The 18,784-nt window shown below is 37.1% G+C and overlaps 1 protein-coding gene and 1 long non-coding RNA gene across 3 annotated transcripts in view; one reads left to right on the forward strand and one right to left on the reverse strand.

Annotated features, from left to right (window-relative positions):
• Nucleotides 1-606: 606 nt before the first annotated feature.
• LOC125806106 (uncharacterized) lies at nt 607-2,801 on the reverse strand. Its single transcript, XR_007441419.1, has 2 exons — nt 2,710-2,801; nt 607-2,578 (listed from the first exon to the last, which is right to left on the reverse strand). It is a non-coding gene; the product is annotated as an uncharacterized LOC125806106 (long non-coding RNA).
• Nucleotides 2,570-18,784, forward strand: part of syn1 (synapsin I) — a 37,214-nt gene continuing 20,999 nt past the window's right edge. The window contains exons 1-2 of one of the 2 annotated variants that reach the window (XM_022670742.2): nt 2,570-3,299; nt 16,835-16,892. In XM_022670742.2, coding sequence (XP_022526463.2) covers nt 2,995-3,299; nt 16,835-16,892 — 363 coding nt within the window. In that variant the 5' untranslated portion in view covers nt 2,570-2,994. The remainder of the gene's footprint in view (nt 3,300-16,834; nt 16,893-18,784) is intronic. The other variant, XM_022670743.2, reaches the window with a different exon arrangement.

An 18,784-nucleotide genomic window follows, 5' to 3' on the forward strand; every position in this document is an offset into this window, starting at 1 on the left:
GCCAAAATAACAAATAAAAACAACTAACAAACAAAGAAAACTAACTGAACCTGCCAAAATAAAAAAAAAAACAAAATACATAAACTACCCTGACTCCCCGTCACCACAACAGGAGAAAAAGGTAGCAAAATAAAATGGCACTCACCCCCTAGTTTACCCAAAGACTAATGTATATTGAAGCAAAAACTAAAGCAACACATAAAATACAAAATGGAGGTGCTGGGTTGGTCTGAGCAGGAAGTTGTTCCAGGTCAGGAAAGGGGAGGAGCCCTAAACGTCTCTCCCAGGTCAGGTTTCCTCTTGCCCTTTTATAGAGTGTGCCCCCGGTGGCCAATCATGGTCCTACAACCAAAAACTAAACGCAAACAGCACAGAGGGCATACAAAGAAAAAACAATGCGACCAGGGGTCGTAACAAAAAGATACTGAAGGTGAAATTAAAACCAGGATACCAGATTAACCCATATATAACGATTTCATTGGTTTATAAACAGTTAAAGACATCACTAAACTTAATTATGTCAGATAATTGTAGTAACAGACAAAATATTAACAACTTTCTTTCAGAAAATACAGCACTTCTCTCAGGACACAATGTACAACAATGTACAAATGCACTGGTACTCATGTGTATATTTATTTTATTTGCATTGGAAAAACACAAAAAATGTCATAGCCAGACCAGGATAAGACTGTGGATATACAGAAGTGGCTTTACTGAATAACATGCAACATAGTAAACACAGACAGGCAGGGTCAGCAACAAAAAGCATAAACATAAGGGGCTAGATTTACCAGGGTAAACAATTAAGTTTAAGGTCAGTATATGACAGGGGTCATAAAGGCAAGGCAAAAGTCGAAAATAAACAAAACATACACAGGGATAACAATACAATACTCTGCAGCCTGCAGAGTAAAAAAAAAAGGGAAAGTATACTTATATTTTTTTAGTACAGGTGGAAATTAGTATTTAGTGTCCACAAATTAGTATTAGTATTAGTGTCCACATGAGTTACATTGCATTTCTGCACTCTGCACCATGATATTTTTTGGGGACACTGCCTATACCATCTAGTGGTCACATGACAACATTACATTCAATTGATCAAAAACAAGAGGCGGGCATCCCAACTGAAAGGTTTTACAGCCAGTCCAAACAGAAACATGGGCCAGGTTATTTACTTACTGTAGAAAGCTAAACATTTGTTGAACTGATTGAGTCCTTTTGATCCTATATGCATGGCAAGGATCATTTTTAAACGTTAAGTTAAGTTTAAAGTTAAGTTTAGTTGTCAGTCTGGGTCTCTGGGTCTAGGTTAAACCAGGCGTAAAACTCATTTCATGTAACAATAAAGTTTTTGGTTCTGTCAAAATAAATACATAAATATAGCCTTGGCCACATCATGTGTGTAATAACAACAAAGCCTCATTAGACTGTGCCAAGCAAAAAAAAGTCCACAGAGGAATCACCCTATTCTTCTTATAGCCTAGGCTTTGTATCTTATATGTTAATATCAGTCACAGTTGAGAACATTTACCTTCTTGGCCAGATTAAAAACTGTGTCTGGCTGGTTCTGACCTGCATGCTGTATGTGTGCCAGAACTTACAAATCTTTTTTCTGGGTTCTTTTGATGTTTGCTTTTGATCTTTGTTACAGTCAGGGCATCGAGTGACCTAATATATACTTTATATATATATACTTTATATATTTATATTCCCTTTAAATTTAGAGGATATTTTATTAATAATAATAATAATAATAATAATAATAATAATAATAATAATAATAATAACAATAACATATTTTAAAATACAACCTAATTATTGCACACCTTATTTTGTCATATTCGACATACAGCTCTGGAAAAAAATTAAGAGACCACTTCAGTTTCTGAATCAGTTTCTCTGGTTTTGGTATTTATATGTTTGAGTAAAAACATATAAATAAACTATAATATAAACTATAATATAAACTACGAATAATATTTTTCTCAAATTCCAAATAAAAATAATGTAATTTAGAGCATTTATTTGCAGAAAATGAGAAATGGTCGAAATAACAAAAAAGATGCAGAACTTTCTGACCTCAAATAATGCAAAGAAAACAAGTTCATATTCATAAAGTTTCAAGAATTCAGAAATCAATATTTGGTGGAATAACCCTGGTTTTTAATCACAGTTTTCATGCATCTTGGCATGTTCTCCTCCACCAGTCTTACACACTGCTTTTAGATGCCACTCCTGGTGCAAAAAGTCAAGCAGTTTAGCTTAGTTTAATGGCTTATGATCATCCATCTTCCAATTGATTATATTCCAGAGATTTTTAATTTGGTAAAATCAAAGTAACTCATTATTCTTAAGTGGTCCCAGAGCTGCATATACTATATATTTATGAAATAAATAGTCTCGTATGAAGATCTGGGAGAACTGGTGCTGGTCCTAAGCATTAGGTGGGGAGAGAAGGAAAACCCTGCGCGGATTGTGGAGTGGGGGACTGGGCAGCGGGCGTGTCTGCAGTGTAATATACTCGACAGCTCCAGCCACACCTTCCCTTCCAATAAACCGGATCCCGGACCGTCTGGAGGAGAGAGGAGCACATCCCGACTCACTTTTCATTCAGCATATTATATATCCTACACTTACAGTGTTGTAGATCATTAGGAAAACACTATTTAAAATGTTTTTTTATTCTCAGCAGTGGTGTTTTACCGTTTTACGCCGTCAGTAATATATATTTTTATGCCTGCGGATCCGCGGCGCGGTATTTACTCGGCAGTCGCGTCGAACAGGCTGTAAAACTGCAGCTCGGAATAATCGCGCCGTGACTGTAAAATCAGAGACATACAGAGCGACCAGCCCAGCGATTTCGATGGAGAAATAGAACAACAGATAGCGGAGCGTTTATAATATTAGATAAAGAGAGAGAGAGAGAGAGAGAGATAGTTAGTGCTATATTATTTATCCCCTCCAGTCTTCTCATCTCCTACCTTCATCATGAATTACCTGCGCCGCCGGTTATCGGACAGTAATTTTATGTCTAATTTGCCGAATGGCTATATGACTGACCTCCAGCGGCCCGACCCCCCGCAGCAGAGCCCCGCGCCAGCGGTGTCGCCCGGATCACAGGAGAGGCGGCCGCCTCCCGGCCAGTCAGGCGGAGCCGGCTTCTTCTCCTCCATCTCTAACGCGGTGAAACAGACCACCGCCGCCGCCGCCGCCACTTTCAACGAGGCTACAGAGAGAGCGAGCTCTTCCCAGGCTAAAATCCTGCTGGTTATTGACGATCAGCAGACAGACTGGTAAGATAACCCACCTATTTATTAATATCAGGTACAGCACATATTTAAAAACGCCCCAGTCTGATGGATTACCATCTGAGCGTGATTGATAAAAAAATGAAATAAATAATAAATATAATACCTTACCAATACCCTGCTCACTGTTGGTCACTGCTAAGAGATAACAGGATATCATATGTTGCATGTTGAACGCCTGTATTCTGGTCAACCAGCCCCATACCTGCATTAACCAGCATAAACCAGTTCAGACCCGTATGCAATTCCTGCTGGTCTATGCTGGTTTTGAGCAGAGCAGAGCTTGCAGTAGTTTATCAAATAAAAACAAGGGCTGAACAACATGGCCAAAATGTACAATTCTTAATTTTGGTCAACACGAAAAAAAACTTTGATATCTATATGAACACTATGAAAGCCACAGCCTGTGTTGTACGTCATCACACACTGACAGATCTAGGCAATGTGGAAACAAATATACCATTTTCACAAAACACATATTTATAATGCAAACAAAATTTTCCTGCACATTACAGGATAATTTTTACACTCCCTGTAATGACATGTACTGTTGGGTCAGTGTTCTTTAAGCATTGATAATGTCCTCAAAATGCTCATTAAAGCATCATCTAATTTTATTGCTCAGATCTAATGTGGCGAACGATACAAGGTAATAGCTTAAAAAACCATGTACACTGGAGTGTTGCTTCGCTATCATGCACATTATGAGATACTAGGGGTGTGATGAGACACAAAATAAGATTTAAACAATATATACAGCTCCTGAAAAAAAAAAACTTTAAAATGATCAGTTTCAGTTACAAATAACTGATTAATTTGCAGACAAAAGGAACAAAATAACAAAAAAGAACTAAAAAATGCAAAGAAATGTTTTAACTCAGGAAGAATTCAGAAATCATTATTTGGTGTATTTTTAATCATGGTTTTCATGTGCCTTGGCATGCCATTCCAGACGTTTTCAGTGGTGTCCAGGTCTGGTGATTGGCCAGACAATGACATTGTTTTGATCAAGTAGTCCTAAACTCCTTGCTTGACTTTGGCTGTGTGGCATGGAGGATTGCTTTTCTTTACATTACAGGACATGGTTCCAGTTATCTGGAACTGTTTACAGGATTTCTTGAGTAATAGCTTTCTTCTAGGACAGTTTCATGTATGCTTGAGTTGATGCAGTGTGTGGCAAATTGTCTTAGCATTGCAGGCTGACCTACCAATTCTTCAAGCTCTGCAGCAATGTTGGTAGCAACTCTGGATATAATGATGAACATTTGTACCCAACTTCGTGTGGTCAGTATATAATCTGTACACTGATTAATTTACATCATTATATCAAAGTGTCATATCTTCAGTGTTGTCCCATACTGCCATGTGTTAGCTCCATGATTTTGCATTGCACTGCAGTTGGAACCAGGAAGGCGGGAAAATGAGGTTTATTGGACCACGCAATTAATGGAAGGTGTTTTACACTTTTAACACATGACGAGAAATATTGTGCCGAGATCTTGTCACAATAAGATACTACTTTATATACTATACCCTGATAGAAAGCAACATTGCTACATTGCAAGTTTTGTGCTGGACGATTTGGCCAAAATTTATATCACGATATATTCCTTAATTTCGGTCGATACGAGATCATTTCAATATCGATATAAATACTTTGAAGGCCTCAGAAAACTGCTAAGAATCCCTGCAATGGAAATCTGTACCTACTACTGTCTGAAATTTTAATTTAAGTCTTTGAAACCTCCTTTCACAAAAACTTTATAATATTTAAGAAAAAAAAAATCAAAATAAATTAATGCTCAATTTTATTTGCATATAGCAAAATAAAAACACGACATCCCTGTCAATCATAAGCCTATATAACTAACTAACTAAAAATAACTTTAAATTACAACAGAGGCAGAGCATCTTACTCTTTTGTAAACATATTTAACAGATCAAAGCAGAAGTGTTTCAACTAGGATAAAGAATACAAGAAGCCTTTATATACATAAAAGGAACATGACATCCCTGTCAAATAATCAAACCTATAGGCTTTATGATTCATAAAGTTAACTTAGTTACAACATAAGCTATAAAAGTGCTTTAGTCAGTATAAGGAAAATATTGTATGTAGTGGAGTTATTTAGGTGGTGGAACAGATTAGATGTATTAATGTTACCGCTGCTGGTCGGCTCCACTCTCCGGCACAATTTGCAGCAAACTGAAGTTTATCAGACCTTCTAAAGTCGAACCAAATCCTCACCACTGAATTAGACCTCCCTCCTTCAATTAATCACTTGTGGAAGCGGCAGTGTCATTAATTTAGCATCAAAAATGTCCCACGCTGGATCTGAGCGGACCCGCGGCTGACCGCTGCCCGAGGCCTAATTGCAACTTTTAATGCTGATGATGGAAAAACAACCTTTAAACAACCTTTATTTAAAACATGCATCGAATAGTGTTGAAATTCTGACATAGAATCAAAGTTCATTTAAAGGTTTTTTAAATGGTTGGACTGAGCTGTGCTGAACTCTCAATGTTTTTAAGAGAAATATGCACAGTACAGCTATAAGAATAGATTAGTTCTTATAGTGCACTATAAACAGTTATGTTAGCACCCTGTTAAGCAGGTTATTAAGCATTAACTATTAGCTAAATCTACTTGTTGTAAGTGTATAATTGGCCGCAATTTGATCTATGTGAGTTTGGTTAGGTTATGGCTGTGCTGGACTTTACTTTAGTTAATCAGGGCTTAATAAGTCACTAATAGACCAAGAAGTGTACCATATTCTGAAGTGAGGTTCTGTTCATCACTAATGAGACACTAAAAAGAACTGAATAAATATTTTATCAATCAATCCCCCTCACGATATTTAATAAGGGGTTAATAAGTCACTAATAGACCAAGAAGTCTATTTATTCTCTATTGAATTCAAGCAGTTTTATTTTCTTTATATACTTTATATTTTGAACAATACACTTCACTATGTATTCAAGAATATATTTTAATATTACTATCAATAATACACATACCATCTATTACCACACATATCACAATTTATTTTATTATATATTTAACAATACACTTCACTATAAATTCAAGAATATATACTACCATATACTACTATATGTATAATACAAAAACAGATAAAGGTATGCTTAAAGTTCAGAAAAACATCAACATTAAAGAGTTCCATCAGTAGCACTCGTGCCATCCCACTGGCTGTAGCTTGTGCTTTTGCAGTCTTCCAACAACGGGCTGAGACAGTGATGGTGCCTTCCTTCCCAGGTTTCATTTTATAACAAAGGAAGAAAATGAGAAATAAACAAACAATGACCACCAGCAACACAATGCTACTTAGTTACAAGTGGGTCAGAATACTCTTAGATTAAAAACAAGTTTCAGTATTCGGAACCCATTTGTAACATGCCTAATTTAAAGTTTAACTGTGAAAGTTTAAAGGTCACCTTCCGTCGTTTTTTCTTTCATTTTAAAATGTCTAGTTGTGGTCTCTAGTATGAATGAATGACATGTGAGCCGTTTTTGTAAAAAAAAAGTGCTCAGGTGTCTCTGTATAGCTCTTTATTAATGGACTGTTTTAGGGGTGTGTCCAAAATGACCGGATTCCAGCTTTGCTCATGAATATTCATACATGCAAACAGCATGCAAATATCTCTCCTCTGATTGGCTAGGAGCACTGCGACGCCCCTCCACCGCTCTGCCGCTCACTGCCTCCCACCTCCTAACTGATGAGCGGTGATGTTGCGTCGCTTCAGCTCCGCCTCTGGGAGTTTCTCGAGCCAAGGTGGGCTGGTCTGTGAGTTTCTGCCTAGGCAGAAAGATAATTCAAAATTCACCCGTTTTTCGGAGGGGGGGAGGGGGGATTTCTTTGCTTAGCTCCTGCAGACAATGGGGGCTGCAAAACAGTTTAATGTGCAGGTGTACACATTCAACTCGGAGAGACCTACTGTATTCCACAAAAAAACAAGAAAAATCGGATTTTCGCGGAAGGCGACCTTTAATAATCTACAGCTAAATCCTTAATACAAAATAAATTAGCATACCTATTTCATGGGATGAAGTGAGATTAGCTAATTAAGACATATCTCAAAGCTAATTTAGCTAGCTAACTAGTTAACTTAATGCTAAGATAGCTAATTATAACTTATAAATTAAAGCTAGGTTAGCTAGTAATAAATCCAAAATTAAAGCTAGGTTAGCTAGTTATAACATAAATTAAAGATAGGTTAGCTAATTATAACTTATAAATGAATGCTAGGTTAGCTAGCAATAAATTATAACTTAAAGCTAAATTAGCTAGTTAAATTAAAGGAAAGGTAGCTAGTTAATTTAAAGCTAGACTAGCTAGTTAAATTAAAGTTAGGTTAGCTAGTTAAATTAAAGCTAGGTTAGCTATTTAAATTAAAGCTAGGTTAGCTAGTTAAATCAAAGCTAGGCTAGCTAGTTAAATTAAAGCTAGGCTAGCTAACCTTAGTTAAATTAAAGCTAAGCTAGCTAGTTAAATTAAAGCTAGGTTAGCTAGTTAAATTAAAGCTAACCTTAGTTAAATTAAAGCTAGGTTAGCTAGTTAAATTAAAGCTAGGCTAGCTAGTTAAATTAAAGCTAGGTTAGCTAACCTTAGTTAAATTAAATCTAGGCTAGCTAGTTAAAATAAATCTACGCTAGATAATTAAATTAAAGCTAGGTTAGCTATTTAAATTAAAGCTAGGTTAGCTATTTAAATTAAAGCTAGGTTAGCTAGTTAAATCAAAGCTAGGCTAGCTAGTTAAATTAAAGCTAGGCTAGCTAACCTTAGTTAAATTAAAGCTAAGCTAGCTAGTTAAATTAAAGCTAGGTTAGCTAGTTAAATTAAAGCTAGGCTAGCTAGTTAAATTAAAGCTAGGTTAGCTAACCTTAGTTAAATTAAAACTAGGCTAGCTAGTTAAAATAAATCTACGCTAGATAATTAAATTAAAGCTAGGTTAGCTAGTTAAATTAAAGCTAGGCTAGCTAGTTAAATTAAAGTTAGGTTAGCTATTTAAATTAAAGCTAGGTTAGCTAGTTAAATCAAAGCTAGGCTAGCTAGTTAAATTAAAGCTAGGCTAGCTAACCTTAGTTAAATTAAAGCTAAGCTAGCTAGTTAAATTAAAGCTAGGTTAGCTAGTTAAATTAAAGCTAGGCTAGCTAGTTAAATTAAAGCTAGGTTAGCTAACCTTAGTTAAATTAAAACTAGGCTAGCTAGTTAAAATAAATCTACGCTAGATAATTAAATTAAAGCTAGGTTAGCTAGTTAAATTAAAGCTAGGCTAGCTAGTTAAATTAAAGTTAGGTTAGATAGTTAAATTAAAGCTAGGTTAGCCAGTTAAATTAAAGCTAGGCTAGCTAGTTAAATTAAAGCTAGGTTAGCAAGTTAAATTAAAGCTAGGCTAGCTAGTTAAATTAAAGCTAGGCTAGCTAGTTAAATTAAATCTAGGTTAGCCAGTTAAATTAGCTAAGTTAAGTTAGCTAGTTAAACTAAAGCTAAGGTAGCTAGTTATAACTCATAACTTAAATTGTGTAGACTAAGCAGTTTACACCTCACTATACTAAGCAGAAGGTACACCTCACAATAATTTTTAAATTGCTAAAAAAAAAAAAAAAAAAAAAACTTAAGTTAGCCTTATTGTCAGCATGTAAAACCTTAAACTGTGTTATGATGAGCTACTGTTTGAATTAAGGACTCACCTTGCCTGATAACTGTAGAACAGGGGTGTCAAACTCATTTTGGCCGAGGGCCACATTGGCATATTGGCTGTCCTCCGAGGGCCAGATGTAACTTATAAATGTAATAAAATGTAACCAAATGTAATAAATGTAAATGAATGTAATTACTCCTTAATGTTAAATAACTCTCAATATATTATTTATTCAATCAAATATTACAGTTGCATGGAAAAAAATGTTTGCTTGTTGCTCTATTAACATAAATCCTTTTAATTTGTCATGTCATGAAATCCAAAAACTCCATCAATCAAAGACCAAACTATTCAAGTGAATAGAAATGACATCAAGTTATATTAACTTTGATCAAAACGTTTGATACTGAAATAAGGCTTAATAAATATAAAATCAAAAATTGTGAGCTGTTAAGAACATAGCATTTCCTCAGATTTAGCATTTCCTCAGATTTAGCAGTTCCTCATCCAACCACTAGTGGGAGCTGCAGCAGCAGCACCACAAGTACACAGTCTTTACTGAGTCAGAGCTACAGCCCAGCTACAGGGCTCAGCTCAGCCAGTCTGGAGCGTTTTTAAAATGTTTAAGTTCTTCTGTGTATGAAATAAAGATTTTTCTAACCGAATAATACAGCTCTCTACAGTTCATCTTTCAGCCCAAGCAGCTAACAGCAGCAGTTTAGAGCCGCCGTCACGGAGTCACTGCTCTGATTACATTATAAACAGGTCAGTTAGCGCGCTGCTAACCTCATGATGTTTATAACTACGGAGTTTAGTGGACACACCACGGCTGCAAGGTTAGACTGTTGAAGGCTACTGAAGACTATTAAAGGATATTGGAGGTTATTGAAAGGGTTATTGGGGCAGAAATCAGTAAAGGGAGGTTAGATAAGTGATTCACGTCCTCGTCCTTTGCTGCGGTGAAACTGCGACTAGCGCTGTGACAGTGATGTTTATTAACGTCATTAAAACAGATTTTGTCAGCTATTGTCTTATAAATATTTACACATAACTTATATCTCTCCTAAAAAGCGTTTATTTTGGTCAGTAACACTCTTCGTAACACAAAAGGCATACCGGTCTTTCGCCTTGAAGCACAGCTGTCCGTCTGCATCAACTTTTCTTTTTCTGGACATTATGGGATAAACATTTATATGTCTCAATTACACCCGCGAAGTTACGCCTTCCCTCCTGCAGGGTTTCCACATCAATGACTACACTGCCGTGTAGTGGCAGTAAAGGTGAATTTACACTGCTCCGACGCGACAACGCACAGCGACGGATCCCATTCATTTTCAATGGGAAGCGCCGCCTCCGTCAGACGCAGTCGCGCGGTGCATCATGGGTCCGACGCGTCGAGAGCGGGGGATGCGATGCGATGAAAAGTTGAGCCGAGCTGAACTTTATGCAAATGAGTCCGTCCAACGCAATGCGTCTATCCAATCAGAGAGCAGGTGTTGGCCTGTAACGCGTCCTCAGCGCAGCGCATGAAAACATTTTAGTTCCGCTTTCAAGCGTCCAGAGAAGCCTGGAAGAGAAGTTTCAGGCTTCCCTGTTCTTTATAAAATCCCTGCTGATTCACAGGGACTCTGTCAGCGAGGAGAAAGGCTGCTGTGATTGTTGGAGTCTCTGGTGGGTTTTTAAAATATTAATATGTAATTTAATTGGAAAAGTTTGCTTTTTTCAGCTTATATACTGCTCACTAGACAGTGTAATGAAGCTCATTCAAACATTTATATCTATAAAGACACATTTATATTTATTAAGTATTGGAAATAATAATATCTTATATAAAAAGCATTTCCCATTTATTAAAACGATTTAATTGGACGACGCAGGGAAAGCCTTTGTCACGCCCACATGCGACCGGTTGGAGGGGGGTAGTGCGACCATGTGCGTTTTCGCGTCGGAGCAGTGTAAATTCACCGTAAGCCGTAACTTTGCGGGTAATACAATCGACAAGCATTGTGGGAAATGTATTTTTTGGTCAAAGAACGCTTCTGACCTATTTATTATAGATACTAAGATCTCGCGGGCCACATAAAAAGACGTGGCGGGCCACATTTGGCCCGCGGGCCTTGTGTTTGACACATGTGCTGTAGAAGGACTGCGTGGAGGTTTCTGTTGGGTCAGAGTCAGTTATCCAGCTGGTTGATACAGTGCTCACTGCATTTTTATCTGGTCCCTCCGTCCAAGAAACGAGGGAGAACCATAACCTGTACATTTCATTCAGTTCATTCAAACTAAGAGCCAATCTTAGCGATTTTTCTTCGAACAACATCCAAAGCATAGTCCCGCCCTATCGCGCTGTAACTGCTGAAACTTGTTTGTCTAAATCTTCTCCTCTTAAAGTCCAATCACAGATCGCTTTTCCACAGAGTTGCCAGGTTGGCGGTTATCCTGCCAAATTTGAAATTTGAAAAATTAAAACCACGGGTACATTTTTGCTCACCCTTCAAACTGAAAATGTAACAATTACGATTTAAGGAGAGGGAGAGTATTTCAGCAGGTTACAACTGAGACATAGCACATTTACAGTAACTGTTGTATGTGGTAATTAACTCACACTGACAATAGCTTATGCTTTTTTCTTGCAAATTATTAAAATGATTTAAAAAATGTAATACTTTATTAGTAATATAATATAATATAATATAATAATATTTGTATGCCCTTATACACAAAATTAATGATAAAAACAAAGTAAAATTAATATACTGTATAAGTGTAATACACCTAAATGTAAGATTTTGGGCTAGATCTGTAATGTATGTAACATCTGGGCAAAAAAAAAAATTAATAACTTGTCAATCTTTGTTACATTCAAATTTTTAATATGCAAACATGAATATGACCGCTTTATTTAAGTAATTGCAGATGATGTAAATGTATTTTGTTTCTAGGGTTTGTAACTGTGGACCTTTATTGGCACATTCAGGGTGCATTTTAAATCATGGTACTCTTTTGTCTCTTTTGTGAAATGCTTTACTAAGAAAGACACTAATAAATACAAAAAAAAGCATTTGGTCTAAAAAAAATATTACAGTTTAGCAGTTTAGAGATTTTGTCTTTATTGCGATATGTTTTTATATTTACCAATATATAGTCATAAATGGTCCATGCATGAATTGTCATATATTAAGTAATAAAATACAGGAAATTGACAAATCCTGCACCTAACAGCTGGGGTTATGCATAGGGCTCAGCCAGGATCTACTACTCACTCAACTAACAACAATAGCCAAAACCACCACAATCTGATACTGGCTCGACAAGGATCCAGAAGCACAGCCTAACACTATGTTCATGGTCCATTGCCTCAACTGCCAAGTAACAGACCTACCGAAAAATAACCTATGAACAAACAGAATCCCTCCTTAATCTAAGCTCACTTCCTTTAACTATGGTAACAACACACTTACCTAAGCACAATCACACACTATACCTTATAAGTTGCGTGAGCAGAACACAGCAACCACTACCATCTGATACTGGCTCGACAAGAATCCAGAAGCATAGTGAACTATGTTCATGGTCCGTGCCTCAACTGCCAAGTACTCAGACGTCTACAAAAACTCATGAGACAAATTACTACAAGAACAGCAGGACCACACCAATCCCCTTCATCCAAACTCTAACACAAACTTCAGTGCAAGCTCTTCTCAGGGGTCATCAGGCAGGCACCTTCCTTCGTCAGTGTCTGAATTAGGCCGACGACACCTCCAGAAGGCTCAACAGTGAAGTCTGGCGTCCCAGACCCACCCCCCTCCAAGCCTGCTGTAGAAGCACAAACTCATTCCCTTCCCCACGTAGCCTCAGCCCTTCTGAACCACAACCACTGACTAGATCTCTCAGCTGCATCTGACAACTCCTTTACTACTGTCCTCAGCCCACGACCTCTAATTCTGAATTCAGACAGCAGTCTTGTGGCAGACTTCGCAACAAAGCCTCTAGTACCTACCTCTACTGGTCTAATATATGCTTGCCAGCCACGCTCTCTTACCTCAGCCACCAAGTCTGTATACTTCAGCCTTTTCCTTTCATAAGCTCCATCTACCTCGTCTTCAAACGGAACAGTCAGCTCTATAAAATACACTATCCGCTTACTTTCAGAGTACAACACTACATCCGGCCTCAAGGTTGTAACCAGAATGCACTCCGGGATCTGCAGTTTACTACCTACATCCACTAGTAACTTCCAATCTCGTGCATTAGCCCACTTACCAGCAGTTTTCAAGCACTGTGCTGTTTCTCCACTATGCTGCCCCTCACGCACAAACGTGATTACCCTACTGCAACCTACCACGGGCATGTTATTAACTTCTAACCGTTTCTTATCATGTGCACCTGCAAGAGATCTAAGTACCTGATTATGCCTCCATGTGTAGTGCCCCTGGGATAGACTCACCTTACATGCCGACAAAATGTGCTTCAGCGTGCCACTTCCTGCACATAGCTTACAACTTGGATCCTCACCCACCCACTGAGCAAGGTTTTGTGGCGTTGGCAGAACATCATATGTAGCTCCCAAAAGAAACTTTATATGGCCTGTATCCAATCCCCTCTCGCCAGGTGATTCTCCGCTTCTCTACACTTTCCCATCTCATCCACTGCCCCTGTTTACTCTGCCCTGCTGCTTTTGCCCTCCTTGCTTCCTCCTCCTGCTCACGAATAAACCCTATAACCATACGCCTTTTCTCAGGTGATGTGGCCTTGCCGAATGCTTTCCAAGAACCACCTAAACCTAATCCTGCCCTCCCATTTTGCACCTGCCCCACAACATCCCTGTGCTCCAGTGCCCTCCTTGCGGCTTGAGTAGCTTCTCGAGCATTCCACTTTCTCCCAGACCTAGTCACTGGTGCTGTTGCTTTAACCAGCCTGTCTTTTGACCCTAACAACTGCATTTCACGTCCTACCTTAGCACATTTTAACTCCTCAACCAAGCTTGTCAACGGCAGTTCCAGCATCCCTCTCCCACACCATGCCACACTACTAAGGCAACGCGGCACCCCCAACCATGTCCTTATAGCCTTGTTCATAACCCTTTCTAACCTCTCAACCTCAGAAATCGGAATATCATAAACTGTTAGTGGCCACCTTAGACGAGGCAACAAACCAAACTGCAGACACCACAATTTTAATTTACCTGGCAGAAAAGACTTATCAATTCTATTAATGGCCTCCACCATTTCTGTCCTCAACCCTTCCACTTGCTCTTTATCATTCAGTGCTGCAGTATACCACCTACCTAAACTCTTAACTGACTTTTCCAATATAGATGGTATGACTTCTCCCTCCATCATAAACCTTTCTTGTATCAACTTCCCTTTCAAGATTGATACACTCCTATTAAACAATATATGTACTTTTTTCCATATATGAAAACTTATTATTTAATATATTGCACTATATTTTACAATATATTGCCATATATTTTTGTTTCGTAAGGGATATTAGTTACAAAGAACTAGAAAGTAAACAAATATACCAAACAATTCCTAAATATACTAAATTGTTCCAAATATATCAAATTATTCCCAAATATTCTAAATTATTCCTAAATATGTAGAATTATTAAGATATATCAAATTATTCCCAAGAGTACAAGCCGTTTATTCTGAACTAATTAAGAACTAATACAGCCATTATTAATCATTTCCACATAACAGACCACTAATTAAGCACCAATAACACTTACACAGAATAAAGACTAATAAGTAGTGAATATATCATTTATAAATGTCTAATTATGGCTTTATTAAGCAAATAATAAGACATTAATAAGCGCCTAATTTGTGTTCCTTAAAATAAAGTGTTACCAACTGGTTATTAATTTGTCATACATGGTTTAGTTAGCTGCTAATTAAATGTTCTAATTCTTCTTGAATGTTGTAGGATTCAGGTTAAGTAAGATGAAAGAAGAGAGTATTCAGATCCAGTTAACTTGTCTTTAACTGGAATTGTGCATGAACCTTATCCTGCTACAGGTATCCAACGAATGTGTGAGTGTAAGTGTCTGTGTGGTTGTCTATAAAGAGAGAATAAATCAAATACTAGAAATACAAGAAGAAACACAACTTAAGTGTTCACAAGAATACCACGATGCTAAGACCTAGCTTTTGATAGCCATGAAACATATAGCATAAAAGCACATCAAATAAGCATCACTGCTACCAGTACTTCACTCTGCGAAGTTTACATCTCCAACATTTCAGTTAGAAATATAGCACAGATATGTACTCTAACACATACAATCCTACAGACCTCAATTGCTAACGCTAAGTGGCTAGTAGCTAGCTTCCCCAAAACAGTTAGAAAATGGACTAAAACAATCACAACACTGGACAGTCTTAATGAAAATACAGCTTTGGGGCTTAGACAAAAGGAAAAAAAAGCTAAATTAATGTTAACAGTGAGATAACTAATTTTAAAGTTAAATATGTTTTTTTTTGCAAAGGTTTGGGCAACCCACTTACTCAATTTCAATGGATGCACAAAGTTAAAGGGAACACGGTGAGACTGATTAAATTAAATCTGTGACAGTTCCTCTCTGGACCACATTTTGCGCAGGATTATACACTGGTGCAATAGGTGGCAAAGATAAGAACTACATCCAAAAAAAAAACACTAAACTACATAAACACTAAACTAGAAAGTTGAAAGCAAGCAAATAACCCAAACAGAGCATCATTAGCCTGAAAAAAAGAAGATATCCATGTTAGGAGTGGTCAGTTTAACAGTTTGATACATTCAGAAAAAAAAGAGAGCATTGGTGAGCTTGGGTACTCAAAAAGGCCCAAGGTGCAGACAAATAAAAAAAGGCCAGGTTAGAAGCCAGCCCAGTTCTGGAACAGTGTTCTTTGCTCAGATGAAACTAGATCAACCTGTACCGGAATTATGGGAAGAAGAACGTATGGAGAAGGGTTGGAATGGCTCAACACAAAGCTCACCACATCCTCTGTAAAACATGGTGGTGGTATAGGCATGCATGGCTTTCATTGGCACTTTGGCACTGGGTCACTAGTGTTTATTGATGATGTGACAGAAGACAGAAGCAGTAGAATGAATTCTAAAGTGAACAGGAATTTACTTTCTGCTCAGATTCAACCAAATGCAGCATGGTTGATAGAATGGCGTTGAATAGTGCTGATGGATATTTACCCAAAACATGATGTGAATCAAACCCATGACTTTTCAAGGCCCAGAATTGGAATAATCTGTAGTGGCTGAGTCAATCACCAGATCTGAACCTGATTGAGCAGCATTTTACTCGCTTAAGACAAAACTAAAAGCAGAAAGATCCACAAACCCGCAACAATTGAAGACAGCTGTAGCCTGGCAAAGCAACATAAAGTAGGAAAACCAGTGTTTGGTTAAGTCCATGGGTTCCAGACTTCAGGCAGTCATTTCCTGCAAATGATTCTCCACACAGTAATAAAAATTAACATTTTATTCATGGTAAAGTTCATTTGTCCAATTATTTTTAATAATCTTTCAGACCTCAAATAATGCAAAGAAAACAAGTTCATAATCTTTAAGAGTTCGGAAATTGATAATTGGTTTTTAATCACAATTCTTATGCATCTTGGCATTATCTCCTCCACCAGTCTTACACATTGCTTTTGGATAACGTGATGCCACTCCTGGTGCAAAAATCCAAGCAGTTCAGCTTGGCTTGATGGCTTTAATCATCCACCTTCCTCTTGATTATATATACTGTAACATTATAATTTATTTCATTTTATTTTTTTGCCAAATTATTCAACTGAAAATACAAAAACATGTTTCAGTTCAGTAATTCCTTCTCTTTTTTCCATTAGGGCAAAGGTTTTTAAAGGCAAGAAGGTTCATGGTGAATTCGACATCAAAGTGGAACAGGTAAGGAGTCTATATGATTTAATTTTTTTGTATATTGCATTCTACAATACAACTTTGTTTATCATTTACAGTGCTGGGAAAAAAGTGTTTGCCCCAAGAGATTCTTTTTAAATCATACTTACATTTTTCAGATTAACAAACATATTATTATCAGACAAAAAGAACCTGAGTAAATATAAAAAAAATGATAAGTTAATTTATTGTCCAAACCAATCTTGCCCAATCAAGAGTCTTTCACATCTCTTTTGGAGGAATGTTGGTCCACTCTTCTTTGCAGAATTGTTTTTAATTCAGACACATTGGAGGGTTTTTGAACGCCTCAATAAGACTTCCTTTTTTTTTTTTGAGCCATTCTGAGGTGGACTTGCTGTTGTGCTTCGGATCATTAACACACACACACACACACACCTTCTAAAGTTCCACTTTCCAGTCCACAGAAATTTTTCCCAAAGTCCTGGGGGATAATCAAAAATGTTTTTTTGGTAAATGTGAGATGGGCCTTTGTGATTTGTTTTGTCAGCAGTCTTTTTTGCCTTGGAACTTTCCCATGGAGACCATTTTTGGCCAGTCTCTTACTTATTATTAAATCATTATCATTTACCTTAACTAAGGCGGATGAGACCGCCAGTTTAATAGATGTTGTAACTGATTTTCATTAGCTAGCACAGAGCTGGCTGTGTGAGTTGCTAAGTTAGCGTTAGCCAAGCTGAGCTAAAGTAGCCGGTTAGCGTTAACTAGCACAGAGCTGGCTATGTGAGTAGCTAAGTTAGCATTAGCTGAGCTGTGCTAAAGTAACCGGCTATTGTTAGCTAGCACAAAGCTGACTGTGTGAGTTGCCAAGTTAGCGTTAGCCGAGCTGAGCTAAAGTAGCCGGTAGTGCGATATGGGAAAAATCATATATCACGATATGGATTTTTTATATCACGATAACGATATATATCATGATATACCACGTTTATATAAATAAATAATATATATACAGTGCCCTCCATAATTATTGGCACCCCTGGTTAAGATGTGTTCTTTAGCTTCTCATAAATTGAGTTTTGTTCAAAATAATATAGGACCACGATGGAAAAAAAGAGTAAAATACAACCTTTAACTCAAGTGAATTTATTCAGTAGGAAAAAAAATCCCACATTAAGAAATAATTATTTAACATCAAATCATGTGTGCCACAATTATTAGCACCCCTGATGTTAATACTTTGTACAACCCCCTTTTGCCAACAAAACAGCACCTAATCTTCTCCTGTAATGTTTCACAAGATGGGAGAATACAGAAAGAGGGATCTTTGACCATTCCTCTTTGCACATTCTCTCTAAATCATCCAACGACCTGGGTCAGGGATTTTATTTCCCCCTTAAAATTTACTTGAGATAAAGGTTGGACTTTACTTTTTTTCCCATCGTGGTCCTATATTATTTTGAACAAAACTCAATTTATGAGAAGCTAAAGAACACATCTTAACCAGGGGTGCCAATAATTATGGAGGGCACTGTATATATATATATATATATATATATATATATATATATATATATTAACAAACACGAAAATGAGGGTATTCAATCTGTAATTTCAGTTCGTTTTAGTTTTTTCTTTTAATTACCATTTTTATTAGTTTGAGTTAAGGAGAACTTTCACTTTCAGTTTTCGTTATTTCGTTCATTTTTGTTAACAATAATACTTGGTTACTTAGCTATATGGTGATTATCATGGCATAGCTTTATATAAAATAAAAAATAGTATTAATAAGCAGATGACTACATCACAGACTATTTCCTGGAGTCCGACCCGGCCCGAGGAAAGTGATGGGAAATCTCGGGTCCGGGCAGAGAAATAAAAGTCGAAGTATCCTGCTCTTTAAAAGAATGGAAAATTAATAACAA

Source organism: Astyanax mexicanus, chromosome 12 (genome assembly GCF_023375975.1).
Source record: "Astyanax mexicanus isolate ESR-SI-001 chromosome 12, AstMex3_surface, whole genome shotgun sequence".
Lineage (NCBI taxonomy): Eukaryota > Metazoa > Chordata > Actinopteri > Characiformes > Acestrorhamphidae > Astyanax > Astyanax mexicanus.